Source organism: Papaver somniferum, chromosome 10 (assembly GCF_003573695.1).
Source record: "Papaver somniferum cultivar HN1 chromosome 10, ASM357369v1, whole genome shotgun sequence".
Taxonomy (NCBI): Eukaryota; Viridiplantae; Streptophyta; class Magnoliopsida; order Ranunculales; family Papaveraceae; genus Papaver; species Papaver somniferum.
Window position 1 is genome coordinate 141,321,844 of NC_039367.1, and position 16,645 is coordinate 141,338,488.

At 37.5% G+C, this 16,645-nt stretch overlaps 2 protein-coding genes across 2 annotated transcripts; one reads left to right on the forward strand and one right to left on the reverse strand.

Moving 5' to 3' along the window:
* The first annotated feature begins 6,658 nt into the window (after positions 1-6,658).
* LOC113316359 (putative transcription elongation factor SPT5 homolog 1) lies at positions 6,659-12,416 on the forward strand. The gene is made up of 7 exons (XM_026564558.1): positions 6,659-6,662; positions 6,779-6,854; positions 7,097-7,259; positions 7,314-7,461; positions 7,569-7,790; positions 7,934-8,026; positions 10,054-12,416. Exons 1-7 carry the CDS (start codon positions 6,659-6,661, stop codon positions 12,414-12,416), a joined length of 3,069 nt encoding a protein of 1,022 aa, XP_026420343.1.
* A 2,857-nt stretch (positions 12,417-15,273) lies between these two features.
* Positions 15,274-16,182, reverse strand: LOC113316360 (F-box protein At3g07870-like). The gene has a single exon (XM_026564559.1). It carries the CDS (start codon positions 16,180-16,182, stop codon positions 15,274-15,276), a length of 909 nt encoding a protein of 302 aa, XP_026420344.1.
* Positions 16,183-16,645: the final 463 nt, after the last annotated feature.

Sequence of the window (16,645 nt, forward strand, 5' to 3'; positions counted from 1 at the left end):
TTCGAGCAACTTTTTCCACACAAGTGTATTTCTCCAAGAACACCTACACAAACATAAAAACACCATAATAAGTACAAAATCAAACACTAACAATAGAGACACTATGGACCAATTAGACACATAAATGCGTCTATCAGGTATTAAGGCTTGTCATATTTGTGCGGCATTCCTGAAGAGGCAATAATACAAAAGAAAAAGATAAGACGAGATCAATGGGTTTTCGCATGAAAGTGCGAAGACGTCATGCGATTTCGTCGCAAGACGGCAATGTCATGGGGCTTTATTTTCGCAAGAATATTTAGGCCTGTCATATTGTCGCAACATTCCTGAAGAGGCCATAATACAAAAGAAAAAGTTAAGGCAAGATCAATGTGTTTTTGCATGAAAGTGCAAGAACGTCCTGCGATTTTGTCGCAATGACAAGAGGTGGCATAATAAGACCTTTAATTAGGAAGGAAAAATAAGACCACACAGGAATGAGATTTTGAAAAGAATCAAAATTCACTTCGCATAAGATTGCGAAATTATACATAAACAACTGCGAAGTTGAGGCACAAAATAAGAAAAATCTGCAAAATCTCTCATTTGGATACAAATAACAGAGGCAAGTATGGGAATGAATGAAATTAGAAAATGTTATTTGTCTCCATATGATACATTTACGCAAAAATTCAAAAATTAATGATCAGGTCAAAATGAAAGAAACTCATATATTAAGGAATATGGGGAATCAAAAGAATTCGCAAATATACAGAAAGAAGGAATAGATGTACAAATATTACAGAAGATCAAAGAAAGAAACAAAGACTACTTCTTAGTTGATCCTTCATCATCTTCATCAGAATTGTTCCCTTCTTCGTCTGCATCAGAACTTTCATCACCATCAGAACCTTCATCACCATCAGATTCTTCATCACCAGCTTCGCTATCAGAGATAGTTAGACTAGGAATGTTCTCTGGGATCTCCTCCAAGAGACAAGGATAATCAGAGTGAGGAATACTATGGTCATCACAAACCATTTGAATAGTTTGATTGCGAAAATGCAGAGCATCGTTCTTAAAGTTCGCAACAGTGATCTTGATTTGATTCTTTAATCTAGAATACTTGTCGTTGCGAGAAGAAAGATTCTTTGCATGTTCCTCTTTTTCAACTTCAAGTTCCTCAATTCTTTCGGGATATCTACTTTCAGAATCTGCGAGCAAAAGGCAATCCATTAATAACTTGATGAAAATTCATAAGAAACAAAAGATTAGTGAAGAAAAACAGTTAATAACCTTTTCTGTCAGAAATCATATCTCTAATCAAGGATGTATGCTCAACTTGGAGACTAACATTTACACCTAAATCTTTTCTGTCATCATATAAGATTTTTGCATCCCAAACAAATTCATCCTCACGACTTATAAGAAGACGAGAACGAATTTGATTTTCCCTTTCGCAGAGTTCAATGTTCTTACGGCTAGCTTCATCTCGTTCAAGTTGAACTTCAAGAAGAGTCTCTTGGAATTTCGCCAAAGCCTTAGCACCTTGATCAGATGGAGAATCTTCATTTGCAGCAAGGTCATCATTATCCTCGTCACTCTCGAAATTTTCATGAGAAGGAATATTTGAAGGAGAGGAAGAACGGATTTTTCTCTTCTTTGAAGGATGAGCAGTTGGTTTTTCCCTGCGAAGAGCACCTTTGCCTTTATCACCAGTCTTCGCAACATTGGCAGGCTCTTCTATTTCAACAATAATCTTCACACACAAATAGAAATAAGAAATAGAGGCAACAGTATACGGTTTAAAATCATAAGAGAATATTTCTTACCTCATCTGTGTATGATATGAGAGCTAACAAGGTACTATCCTTCCCAGTCCTGTGATAGCTATCTTTCAGTTTCTGGATCTGTAGAATTTCGCAAGAATCAGCGAACAAAAGAATGAAGATAAATAAAGAAATTTAAAGTGAGCGAAACTGGAAGAAACATACCTCTTTCTCCTTCTCGGGCCAAGAGAATACCCAAGGTTGATAAGTAGCGAGATTCTCAGGAAGAACATTTGACCCAGCAATGTAAGGTCCTTTCAACATCAAGGGAAAACACACCATTTATCATCTTTGGATTGGCGAGGAGTTGTGTTCTTACCAGAATTCCAATCAATATCTTGGATGAGTATTTTAGCTTCATCAATACTATCTTTCCTTTTCAAGCGAATACCCCAACGAGTATTCTCTTTCTTCATGAAGATCAATTCATAATTTTCAAAGAAACTCGCTACTGTGTATTTTTCAGCAATTATCTCCAAGTCTGCGAATTTAGGATCCCTAAGTTCTTTGGAGTAAAGATATCCTTTACCAGCACCACGGTTAGCGAACTCTAGCATCAAACGGATGCAATCCCCACTCAATTGGAAGATAGCTCACGAAAATCCCGAGTGAGCGAGAATTTCATAAAACATATGAATATCTGGGTCATAAAGAGGAATGGGCAGACCTGCGAGAATTTGACCCAGCGAAATTATGATTGATTGATCATCACAATGTTGATCAGAGAAAAGTTTGATAGAAATAATTGACTTGGCACTTTCACCAGGAATGGTAGAAAGTGTGAAACCTTTCTCAGCAAGATCTTTTTGGACGTCTTTTAAGTTTTTCTCATGTTTGTGGCCACTTGGAGGCATATCTGAATATAGAGTATGGGAATGAATAAAAAGTAAGAAGATTAAAGAGGGAAGAATTACAGTAGCAAAACTTACGAAAGAACAATAGAGTTGCAGAGATGAGAGAATAAAAAGAGAAGAGAAAGTAAAAAGAAAATGGAAAGAAGAGTAAGAAGAATATATAAAGAAGATTTTTTTTTACTCGAAGAAATAAACACCATTAATGCGAAAAGACGTGAGCGGTTGAAAAGCAACGGTTACAGAAGACGTGTCAAGAAATAAATGGAAGAAAGGATACGTATAATAAATGCAGAATATGAAGAGATGGACAGTTGCGGCATTTCTCATATCATTCTCTACTTCGCAGAGAAGATATGAGAAGAGGCAAGATGTAGGATCAGAATCTCGCAACAATAATGCCTCAGCGAAATTATCAACAACACAACACAACAGTGTCGCAAAACAATTTCAGGAATGACATAATAAACGACGTCAGCTAAAATCATGAGAAAAATGTGATGGTCTTGCGAAAATAAGAGAGTTTGCGAGATTAACATTTGTAAGGATGGGAGAATGTCGCAAGTCATATCCGAAAATAAAGGACAGATTAGCTGTCATCCACTATGTAATTCCCTATAAATAGTTGTTCCATTGTAAAGGAAAAAGAGATCTTTTTCTGATTGAGAAGCAAGTAAATAGGAGAGAGAAAATCTAGAGCATTGGTTATTCTTGATTCCTTTATCTTTTCTTGTAAGATTGTTCAAAGATTGATTAATAAAATTAAGATTGTTAATCTAAAATGAGTTGAATGTTAATGAAATCTTGTGAGGGGTGTAGTGTAGGATTTCCTGCAACTACACTTACCTTGCGGGGTTGCTGCTTCTCGTATCCTTAGGTGGATTTATTGAAAATTTCGCACGAGTATTTGAGATGGTCGTGGTTTGATTATGTTTTCCTATCAGAATGTCGCTTGTTATGATAGAAAATCTCTTGATCACTTATTATTTTATATACAAAAATAAGTACCCAAATTATGCAATAGAAATTTTATTAAAACAAATATATATATTTTTGATTTATATATAATTTTTTTTTTTTTTTATTATATTGGAGATGTACTAGGAGTTCACAGGAAGACCCTTGTGGACCTAGAAGAAAATTTATAAAGGACTTCCCTTTTTTTTTTCCTCCATTAAAATAATACTCCTGAAATTTGAAGTTTTTTAAAGTGCCCTCACAGTTTTTTTTCCACCCAAATTAATTAGCTTTTTTCCCCTTTACTTACAGGTACTGTCTACATTTTTTTCAGGTTCAACGAGCTCGGTTCAGGACCATGTCATCATTTTCAGGTTCGTTGTATCATTCTCCAAAAGGGTTCATCATTCCAAGTGTCTTGAATTTTTTGGTTTGTGGACTATCAACCTTCTATATATTTTTCAGGTTAGTTGAGCTTGGTTCAGAATCATTACACCACTTTCAGGTTCGTCGAGCTTGATTCAAGTTCGTTACATCACTTTCAGGATCATCATATCATTTACCCTCCTTGACAAGGAGATGTTTTCAAGATAAATAAGACTTTTAGTATGCACCTAGAATTTAACTGGATGAAAACTGTTACTTGAAAAATAAAACTGGGATGTTGATCTAGTTGAAACATATGTCGGGTATTGGTTTTATTTTCATAACTTGTACTTTTTGTTTTTGCACTTGGGGAGCAGTTAAAATGTTGGTTTTGTAAGTGTGTGTCCGCGTTTGTGCATGCAAGCGTTTTTTGTGCAACCAATATGAACAGTCCGTGACATAAAGCTCTTAAGAAAGTCTCGACTGATAAACTATTGGAGTTTTCCTCCTCAATGGGCTTAGAGTTTCCACCTCTGAAGACTAATCGTGAAGAATTGTTTAACGACCTCGCAAAAAATCCCTAAGATTTGACTAACCAAGATGTTGAGGAGCTCGCTTATTTACACTAGGCAGTGGTCCTCATTGCGGTATGCAAGTTTCTCTTTGTTTTTTTAGGTTTCACAAGTTGTGTCTTTTTCTGTTCACACTCTTTGTATTCGTAGAAATTTATCTACTTTAGCTTTATTTTTGTTTTTGTGGGCTTTTCGCTCTCTGTCAATTGTATCTGCTTGCTAACGGCTTGTGTGTATTTTAATCTATTTTCTTTGATTGATGAAGAAAAAAATAACAGTTCGCGGCGTAAAGCACTTCAGATCTTAAAATTCAAGCAATTTGTAGCATTTTTTTGATTTTAAATGACTTCCTTTATGGTTAAGTACCGAACTTGCAGCAATTTTGTGATTTAGCAGGAAGAATGTGTTCAGCGTCAGTTTTTTGTTTTCCCGGCAATAATGAGATGACTATGTATTGGAATTTTATGTTATAATTATCTATTTGTCTCCTAGCAGATAATTCCTTCTCCCTAGAGGTGTAAATTGGGACGGGTCAGCACGTTTATGGCATAACACAGCACGTTAAAATTCGAGCACATCACGGCACAACACGTGAATGGCCCAACACGGGCACAACATGTTTGTTTAATGGGAAGTGATGTGCCAGACATATAGGCACATCAGCACAACACAACATGCGACACAACACAGCACAACACGGCATGCGGAGAAAGCACGCCACTTCATGCGTAAAATACTACACAATACATCACATTTGATGCATATTTCATAAAAGAATCATTGTTTTAGCCAATTTCTGACATTTTATTTTCGTTATGTTAATTTATTTCTGTAATAATACATGTACTAACTAAAATATCTCAAAAATATATATTTTGGAAAACATAAAATAAGTGTGCTAGCACAGCACAACACGGAACAACACGCTTATTTTTCAGGCACAACACTGCACGATACACTATTTAGCACAACACAACACATCACGTCTAAATCTCCGACACAGCCCAGCACAACACACTAAACACGTGACTTCGTGGGATGGACTGTGCCGGGCCGGCATGTTTTACACCTTTACTTCTCCCAATCACCCTCAAGAAAACCAAGGGAGAACTAGAGTCTTTCTTGAGATTTGTCGATGACAGATTCAGTTGCAAGGCCCATGAGGAAACCTTAACCAAAATCTTGTACAGACAATGCACAAGTAAGCTTTTCGGTAATGAGCTTCCGACAGGCACACAAAAACTAGATACCTCCTATTAAAACCTTAGAGACCCCAAGTCCTGAAATTCACACCCTTCCAGACACCCTAGAGATTAACCCTCTGCAAAATTCCACTTTAAGATCATTTTCGCAGGTACGCTCTCTCTCTTTCTCTAATTTCGAAATTCATCCGTGTTTGTGTTTGAATTTCTCATTTAGGTTGAAAGTTGAAAAAACGGCAACTGAATCATCTTGATGAGTTGCCTTTTGTTTTTATAGTTCGTTGGCCTAGAAATTAAAGATTATTGCAATTCCAGGTCGAAAATGAGTCTTTTAGTAAGGGATTGGAACGACTTCAAACTAGGGGTTTCTGTTGTTCAGATCTTGTGCAGAAATGTGTAGTTGTTGGTACAGTGGTAGTTCTTGTGTAAATGTATCGCTTGATCAATGTTGTTGAATTTGCGCCGTATCAGTGCTAGTTAATTGTGGATTTGGTGTTTATAGGTGTATGGTTGTTCATATCTAACTTGCTGCTATCAGTTGGGTGAACTTCTACATTCAAGAGTTTGTTTGCCAATGAATTAATCTGAGAGTCTAAATAGAGAGGTAGAAAATTAAAAGCCAAGCTTTGTATAAGCCAGTTGGTGCTGCACTCTCAGATAGTCTAAATCTGCTATCTGAGAGTCTAATTGCCAGTGTCCCTGATTTTTAAGTTAGTAGGGTAACCAGTGGTCACCAAATACTATATAGATATCGTATCATTTCACTTGGGTTTGATAACGAACTGTGGAACCAGTAATGCACAGTAGCATGTAGAGTTACCGGATAGATGTATTAACAGTTCAGATCATTAGACACAAATAACTCTTGCACAATGATTCAATGAATTAGAAGTTGAAGAATGATGGGTTATTCTTGTTTTATTGTCTCAGTATTAATAATGCTAAAATTATATGGGATAATTGATAAAATACACCTTGTGGACATAATTGGTTTTCCTAATATTGTTTTGTTTGCGCTGCAGGGATGGTGAACTTACCATGGGGTATTCTATCAGGCATACTTGTACGGTTGCCTGGAAAATCGATCGCACGATTCAGGTGTGTAAACAAAGGATGGTGCAATTTATTGAAAAACCCTGAATTTCTTAATACACAGTATAAGTATGCAGTTGAGCTGAACAGATTTAGTCTCATGTTTCACAATCAAAATGATATATATACCTTTAGCTATGATCCATCATCGTCTATATGTGAGAGATCTGGTCATATAGAATACCCTGTTAATCTTTTGGTAAGGGAATTTAGTTTTTTGAATGCTGTAATGGCTTCGTTTTGATAAGGCATGTTAATAGTTTCGTTTTGCAAGTACTCATCCTTTGGAACCCAACGACTAACGAGTGTAAGAAGTTACCAGATCCAGCAACTAGATTGAAGGAGTGGCCGTCAGTGGTTTTTGAAGAATATGGAATTGGTTATGATCACCAGATTGAGGATTTCCAAGTTGTATGTATAGCGCAGGAGTTTTTTAATAACTTGTGTCTGTGGTGTGAGGTTCAGGTGTACACACTAAGATCAAATTCATGGAGAAGACTTAAGGACGTCCAGGCTGATACGTTTAGTGATACTATTAAAACACCTGATATTGGTCGTTACCTGTTAATGGAGGTCTTCACTGGAAAGCTTTTAGACAGGACATGCGTCACAGGCACACGGAAATCATTCTCCACTTTGATTTGGAGAAAGAAGAGTTCAATCAAATACCAATACCTGATGTAGTCAATAATGATATCCAAGCATGTTTGTGTGTTTTAGGAGGATCTCTTTGGTTTCTTAATAAGTATGGGTCTAGTCTTGAATTCTGGGAGTTGAAGGACAATGGGGTCAAGAAATCGTGGACCCATCCTTTCACCATTAACATAGATAAATTTGACATAATGAAAGACTTGATTCCCTTGCGGTTTTTGGAGAATGGAAAGATCCATGAGGATGTAGTAACTTCCCTTGCGGTTTTTGGACAATACCCACAATATTGTGGTTTGCATTTTGTTTTGTATGACCTGAATCATGAGACAACTGGAACTCTTAAGGTCCATGAGGGTGTAGTAACTTCATCTTTCCCTACTTCTGTCTACGTAGATAGTCTAATTTCATTAGACACAGGCACATTTCTTGAAAAGTTCAATGGGGTGAAGTAGATGAAGATGTCTCAGAAGAAAAAGAAGACGAGGAGGAGAAAGTGGAGGTCGAGGATGAGAAGGAGGATGGCGGTGGTACTGGACCTACTGGTGCTGCTGTTGCTGGTACTAGTGATGAAGAAGAAGTCTCATTGAGAACAAAATGAAGGAAAGCTAGACACCGCCAGGGTTTTGTGCACTTGTTATCTTTGATAAATTGGATTCTTTCGTACATGTGGTCTGTAGAAAAAAAATGTCAGATAATTTGTGTTATTTTGTTAATTCGTAAAACAATTTCTTAATTGTACTTTTGGAGCAGTTAGTGGAACTGATGTTGCTGTGGTATATGTGTGTGCCTTTGTGCGCATGCAATTGTTTTTCTGTACAACCAATAATGAAATGTTGGCGACAGATAATGGCAGAGAAATTTCGAAGTGTTCTCTAAAGCAGGACATTGTAAATTGATTTTAATCGACTTTCTTTATTGTCTTGAATAACCTGTCAGAAAATGTGGCACAGTTCCGATAATGGAGACATTTCAAAGTGTTCTCTAAAGCAGGACATTGTAAGATCTCACAGTTCTTAGAGTCAAAACAGCACGAAGACGGAGCTCAGATCGAATTAGCTGGAATCGTTCATTGTTTATACACTTAAGCAGCATGAAAATTACATATTTAAGTATAGTAAAAAAAAACTAAAAAAAAAAACTAAAGATCAATAAGTAAAAGTTAATTGTCATTCCTAACAATATATACTGCAATGTTTTACTTCAGTTTCTCTCGATGTGGATGGCAAAACCTAGCTCAGCCGAAGCCGATAAACGGAAGCACCATACATGCACCATATCTGTTTCAGGATCAAACGAGTTTTCATCAACTAGCTTATTCCAGTTCTTGCCAGTTAAAACAAAACCTTCAAAACTTTTCCAATACTTGAAATCCAAATCCCAAACTTCTCCTCTCGGATCAACCACCTTAACATTCAGCCCACAATCTTTCTTACTCTCTGTAACCACAACACTCTTCCGTTCCTCGCTAGTCAAAACTTCTTGCCATGCTTCATCACAACGTGGAAGCAAGAGGCGCCCTAATCCTGATTTTATATCACTATAAGTTAGCGCCTTGCACGCCAACCATAATGGGGGTGTACCACCTATGCCCTGAATGGTTTGATGAATGTGCACAGGCAGAGTTCCAGGTGAGGTACTAAGCGCTTTAAGTTGTGAACATTTTTTCTTCTTTGTCATCTTCTCCGGTGGTCTGTCATCATTGGTTTTCGTAGCCTCGTCGTGTTCGATTCTTCTTTGTGAGAGTACTAATTCTTCCATCTCCTTCTCAACCCAAGCTTGTACACCTTTAAGAGTCTGAAAACCTTTCTTTTGAAACTTACGAATCTTACGACTACGATAGGCTTCATAATTACGCATTCTTCTCCTCTTTTCGCTTATTTCTTTCGAGATATATTTAGAGAAATCAATATCCTTCCACCTAGCTTCTTTCTCCTCCTTGCTCATTCCTTTTCTTCTCCTCTCCATTGAAAAAAAAACAAAAACAAAAACTAGATAACAGAATTTACACAAAAAAAAAAGAAAACATATTCCTTGTTGGTTTATATATACAGAGAGAACTTTGGAATTCTAAAAACACATAAAAACTTGGTTATCAAGAATAGGGTTTCCTAGTTTAGTTCTTTAAGTCAAACTAGCTAACTTCTGCGAGTACCATATAGTTTGCTGCTCTGTGGACCGTGCGTTTGAAAAGGCTTCTGCCTGCTATGAGTCCGAGCTGCGCGTCTTAGGCCCCAATTTTATGTATTTCCTTATTTAGACAGAAGCGTGTAGTAATAGGACTCGGTTTCCAAATAATTCACCGACTCAAACTTCTGAGTTCTAAATATGGAAACCCGCAACTATTATAAATAAAACATCCCGGACACTTCAATTCCTTATAAACAAAAATTACTGCTAGAAAAAAATTTCTTAGAAAAAGTTGCACAGCATATGAGAATGGCGAGAGACAAAAGCATTGTTCAGAATCGCAGTGATGAAGATGATGAGGAATTTTCAGAAGAAGAAGAAGAGTATGAAATTCAAGGCAGAAGCAGAGCAAGTGGTCGTGGTCTAGGTGATGGTAGTAAAAGTAGGGGTGGTTCGAGTAATAAAAGAAAGAGAAATCCATTTATAGATGATGTTGCTGAAGAAGCAGATGATGAAGAAGAAGAATCAGAGGAAGATGATGATTATTATGGAGAAGGTAGAAAGAAGATGAAAAGAAATCCATTCATTGATGATCAAACCGTTGAAGCTAGAAGTGATGAAGAGGAGTCGACTGATGGAGAAGAACCAGAAGTAGATCCCTTTATAGTTCCTAATGATGAAATATCGGAAGATGATGATGATGATGATAAAAGGAAGGGACATGGACACCAGCCAAGACATGGTCGCCAGCTTCCTTTTCTTTCTGATGACGAAGAAGATATCGAAGAGATTGCGAGAAGAGTTCACCAACGTTATCAAAGCTATGAGGAAGAATTTGATGAGACCGATATCAATGATATCGAGCAGCAATCTCGTTTGCCGTCAGTTAAGGATTCCAAGTTGTGGACAGTGAAATGTTCGATTGGTCGTGAGCGAGAGGCAGCTTTTTGTCTGATGCAGATGTTTTACGATCTTCCTGGGATGCATATAAGATCTGCCATTGCTCTTGATTATCTCCAGAACTACATCTACGTCGAAGCTGATAGGGAGGCACATGTCAGAGAGGCTTGCAAAGGTCTCAAAATGCTAGATACAAGAAAAATTGTGCTTGTGCCGATTAAAGAGATGCCAGATGTGGTTTCAGCAAAAGGCAAAGCTGTTGATATTGTCAAGGATATGTGGGTGCGGATGAAGATTGGAATATATAAAGGAGATATTGCAAAGGTTGTTAGTGTGCCTGATATGCGACAAAGGGTTATGCTTAAATTAATCCCAAGGGTTGATTTACAAGCTGTTGCTGACAAATTAGATAGTAGAAAAGTCGCCAAGAAGGCAATCGCTCCGCCTCAACGTCTTGTGAATTCCGATGAAGCAAGGAACCTTAACATACCAGTAGACTTGAGGAAGGAACGAAGCACTCGGATTACTTTCGATGTAATTGATGGTAAGACGTTTAAAGATGGTTTCCTATATAAAACAGTGTCGAAGAAATCAATTGAATATCAAAATATTCAACCATCTTTTGATGAGCTTCAAAGATTTTGTGAGTCTGGTATGTCCACTTCACTGGAAAACAGGAAAAAATGCCATTATATGAAGGGTGATTCTGTTATTGTTGTCAAAGGAGATCTCATAAGTCTGAGCGGCAGGGTTGAGAAAGTTGAAGAAGGTAACCTCCATATCAAACCAAATAGGAAGGACCTGCATACAACAATTGTTGTGCATGAAAAATATGTTTGCAAATACTTCAAAGTCGGGAATCATGTCAAGGTTGTTTCTGGTGTTCATGAAGGAAAAACGGGTACTGTAATCCAGGTTAACAGTAATGTGCTCATTATAGTATCCGACGCGACTAGGGAGGATATCAGTGTTTTTGCTGACAACGTTGTGGACAGCTCTGAAGTAACTTCTGGAGCCTCTACCAGAGTTGGGGATTATGAGTTACATGACCTTGTCATGCTTGGTGACATGAGCTTTGGGGTAATTATACGTGTGGAGAGTGACGCAATTCAAGTGCTCAAGGGAGATCCAGATAGGCCTGTGGTCGCAGTAGTGAAGTTGAGAGAAATCAAATACAAGATTGACCATAGGAGGAGTACTGCCCCAGATCTCGACGGTAATACTGTGTCTGTGAAAGATGTTGTGAAGATTCTCATGGGTCCTTGCAAAGGGAAACAAGGCCCTGTCCAGCATATATATAAAGGTATACTGTTCATAAATGACCGCCATCACATGGAGCATCCTGGTTTTATTTGTGTGAAATCACAGTCTTCTATATTAATGGGAGGCACAACTGCTAAGGTTTCACTGCCTTCAAGATGTGCAACTTCTAGACAGGCAGCTTATATTCCCCCTTCACCAAGAAGATGTTCTACAGGACCTCCATTAGACTCTGGAGTGAGACATAATGTAGCTGCTGGGAGAGGAGGGCGTGATAATTTTGTTGGTAGCATGGTGAAACTCCGTCTTGGTAACTACAAGGGATGCAGTGGTCGTGTTGTAAGCCGCAATGGTCAACTAGTCCGGGTAGAATTGGAGTCTCAGATGAAAACTATTACAGTTAAACGTGAGGAGATATCTGTTGATGCAGGTGTTTTCACTTCATTAAGTGGACCACCTCAACGTGGTATTGGAAGTGAGACACCAATGCGTGGAGCACAAACTCCATTGCATCCATATATGACTCCTATGAGAGATCAAGGAGGAGAAACGCCACTACATATTGGTATGCGAACGCCCATGCGCCATCAAGCTTGGAATCCGTATGCTATCTCAACTCCAGCAAGGTGAATAATTTAGTCCCATGACTGACAACAGTTTCAGGTTGACTAGAGGCTATTGGACTCGAATGTAATTTAGTTAAATAATTTAGTCTCATAATCTTCCTGTAATCTATTATTTTTCCTGATCTGTAACCTTGCAAACATTGAATTACAATTTTAATTAGTCTCTTGCAGAGTCTTCAAATTCGCAATTTGAATTCTCTCTTATCTGTCTAGACTTCCAACCTTTTGCTAGTTTACTTCTTATACTACTTGCGAAAATTCCAGAGTGCTAATTTCAAATCTTGTGTATTTTCAATTAACCCTTGTGAACCTCATCCCAACACTCAACTGAATAGAACAAGTGCCTGGACTTTTTTGATATAATTAGCTGACTTTAAGCCTAACTTGGTTCATCAGATGATAAGATCATATGACTAATTCACACAAGCTTGCCACACTAGCTAAATTTTATGATATTATTACCAAACAAGTAAATGGCTCAGAGCTCAAACTGGAGGCAAACAAAGTCTGATGCAAAGCCTGAAAACTGCAAGAATAATGGAGAGGAAGTAGCAGAAGAAGATAAACTTCCAAATTTGAAAATTTACAATTTTTTATTCTACAGAGAACTGCAGACAAATTTCAAGCTGGTCAGGTGCGGGCTGTGCATTGCGAGTTTGATGGCTTTCGCAAGTACTATACTCCGATAGAAAAGGTGGAATCAATCCCGCAGTTCAAAGCAAACATACAATTGTTTGAAGCTTGCACCCCCACCAAAGGGACATTTCCAGTGGTGGCGACCTGGAGGTTCATGATACTTTATCTTTCAAACTTAACAGTTTCAGTTGACATCTATGTAAGAGAGGCTACCATAGTTTCAGTTAGCAAGGGAAGTTGTGAATGAGGAAATCTCCTCTTCACCTTCTCCATTGAATATTTTTGAAAAACCAGAGACTGAATTTAACTATAAACTTGGTACTGCAGATAAGTAACTAAGAAAACAACCATTCACTGCAATGCAAAGTTCAGTAGAAATTAGCATCTTTTGTGTATAAAAACAGCCGTTCACTGCACACTGGATGAATGCAGTTTGAAAGAAGATGAGCAATACCAATATCATAGTTCTAACAATTTATGCCAGACCATGCACTACATGAGTGATGCACATGCTTTCTTGTTGAAATTACATTAAACAAAATAAAAAAAGAATTAAAACTTTACATCTGAGATTTTTATCATCTGTTTCACTAAAACTTTGGCCAATGCAGTTTAGGAAATCCTAAATACTTTTGGAGTTGAAAACAATGTGCACGAGCCTTTTAATTCGAATTTGGCACAGGAGGGCTTTAAATCTGCACTCCATTACCAGGAAAAAATTTAAACTGTACCGGTTTCCAGGCTCAGTAATACGTGCGCTTGTGTTTTATTCTGAATTTAACTTTTTTACCCAACGTTGTGAATGCTAAAAACTCGACATTTATACGACTCGAATTGTAACTCGTAAGAAATTATTTGAGATTGATATTGCACCATTGACTATAAATCTGTGCATGAGTACATGGAAAGATAGAATGAGCAATGAACCATTTAAGTTACGCATGAAGTGCTCGACCTATTTAGAGCCAATAACTCAGTAGTTTATAATTGAACCAAGCTTGTATACACAATTATTTCCTATGATTAGGTCTGCTGCATAACCACTGTCATCACTACTATCAATGCTATTCAAAGTGAAAGTTTCTCCTTGGCAAGGGTCTGCCTAAAAGGATTTTCTATTGTCATGAAATATACCGACTAAGACTTGATTTTCTATCCAGAGCACTATAGTTCTTTCATTGAACTAATTCAGCAAATTAAAATCACATACTAAAACTTGAATCGACAGCTTTAGCAAAGATTAAGCTGAGAAGTAAGAATAACATAGATGTATGGAAAGGCTAAGACCAGCAAGAAAGCTCTTCATTTTCCATCCTTCGTGTACTTCTCAGACTTTATTTTTATAAATATAAGAAGTTTACTAATGTTAGCATCACGTTCTCCGTGAAAATTTGTTATATGTAAATAGAAGCATGTGAGGTTAACATAGAAGCAGTGCTTACTAACTGGCTACAAGAGTAGTTCATAGATATTAAAACATCATTACATATTGTCAAATGAAAGAGATCCAAAACTTTACCACTGAAATTTTTATCATCTTTTTGACTGACACATAGGCCGATTGGCGATTGCAGTTTTAGAAACCACAAATGTTTTCCGAGTTGGAAACAGTGCGAACCGACCTTTTAATTGGCATTTGGCACAGGAGGATTTTAAATCTACACTTTGCTACCGGGCGCAAATTAAAGCTGTATCGGTTACCAGGCTCAGTACTACGCTTGGGGTTCTATTGTGAATTTAACTTTTTGGACCAACATCGTGGATGCTCTAAGGCACGAGCGACTGTCAAGTGTCAACACTCCTCATAGTAAAAGTTTCTCTTTGGCATACCATGACAAGGTTCTGCCTGAAAGTGTTCACTATGTTTATGAAATATACTGACGAACTAAGACGTACGGAGTTTTCTGTAATTTGCTACCCAGAGCACTATAATTCTTTCATTGAACTAATTCAGCAACTTAATATCACATACTTCTCAGACTTTGGTTTTACACACCTAAGAAGTTTTACTAATGTAAGCATCACATTTTCAATTAAGATTTGCTATAGGTAAATAAAAGCATGAGCAATAACTAACATAGATGTGTATAGCTTACTAACAGGCTACAAGAGTAATGCATAGATAAAATAACACCAGTACACATTGTCAATTGAATGAGATTCAAATACTGCGCCACGTTATCTAATCTCAATGAAGGGTATCAGTTTATACTTATTTAGAGATATCATACCTCGCACTGATGCTTCTGAGGGTAAGCAGTAGCACTGCTTTCCATCACCTCGCTTGATCTCTCTCTTAAAGAGAATTCCATCGTTTTCGTATCTTGTTCTCCAAGTGCTTTTAGTGAAACCAAGGTGTTCTTGTGAAGAATTGCACTAGATATATATTTACCAAAACTCGCAGACATATTGGCAGATGAAACTTTTGGATCATAACTACAAATGTCAGTGAGCTCATAGTATAGAAGCTTACCATTTTTCGTTAACTCAAATGACACCCCTGCGGTGACAAGACTGAACTCTTTAATCCAGCTGAAGTCAATATTATCTCCATCCTTCTTCAATAACCATATGTCACAATTATCAGCATCTTCATAATAATAAGCAGCACTTAAAAGATCACCTAAAACCCCAAGCTTTATACTTAAATACGGAACATCATCTCGTGTCAAATAAGGTGGTGGTGGTGGAAGTTCACTATACTTTTCATCAGACAAATGGAAAGCAAGAATACTGATTCCTTCAATGTTCACCCAATGAAGAGTTTCATTTGCAAACGCACCCACACCTATTTCAACATATTTCATATTGACGTCCATCGTTCCCGCATTTCTCCATCCATTGCCACTACCAAGAGTGTACACCTGAATGATTCCAACATTCGAGTCTCCACCAGACTCATATATCCTAACAACCTTGTACTCATTGGTGGTATGGAGGTAACCAAATCCAGTCCACCAGTACATATCTTCACATTTAGGAAGAATAACATACTCTCTGGTGATTGGATTAAAGACACAGGCAGGTCCATGATGATAAAGACAAATGGATTGATTAAAGCAAATTAAACCATTACAGGATCCAAGTAAAGAATAATCATCCTTGTGAAATGGAGGGGTTAAAGTTAAAATCATCCTTGTCTGTCTACTAAAGAGACAATTCTCATCATACTCAGCATAATAAAATTCTGCAATCCCTGTTGGATGAATGAAGATGATGATTCAAATGCTTTTGAGAGAAGGATGAATGATGAAGAAGATCTCTCCATGGTTTGCAAACCAATTTAGACTCCATAATAGATTCAATTGGTAATCGAGTTAGAATTTCAAGCACAATCTCTTTTGGTAGATCGTTAAACCTCCCCGTGATGAAATCAATCCTTGACTAGAGACGAGTAATTATTAAATCTCTATGACCGAGAGTGTAAATCGAGTCCCGATTTGTTTTTCTAGGGTTGTGAGGAGAATTGGGGTTTTGATTTTGGACACTAGACTGGTAGAGAGACAATCTTATCCTGCAGAAGAGTGCGTATGTTTCACACGAGTCGGAATCACCGTGACCGAGTTATGTCAGCAGTGGAGCAGTGGCAGTGCGTAC

Excerpts from the sequence above, each read along its gene's own strand:
- LOC113316359 (XM_026564558.1), top strand. Across the intron at positions 7,791-7,933 it reads ACAATACCCACAATATTGTG|TTCAATGGGGTGAAGTAGAT; the intron begins GTTTGCATTTTG and ends TTTCTTGAAAAG. Across the intron at positions 8,027-10,053 it reads TGAGAAGGAGGATGGCGGTG|GTGATGGTAGTAAAAGTAGG; the intron begins GTACTGGACCTA and ends GTCGTGGTCTAG.
- LOC113316360 (XM_026564559.1), bottom strand. The coding sequence starts at position 16,182 with ATGATTTTAACTTTAACCCCTCCATTTCACAAGGATGATTATTCTTTA.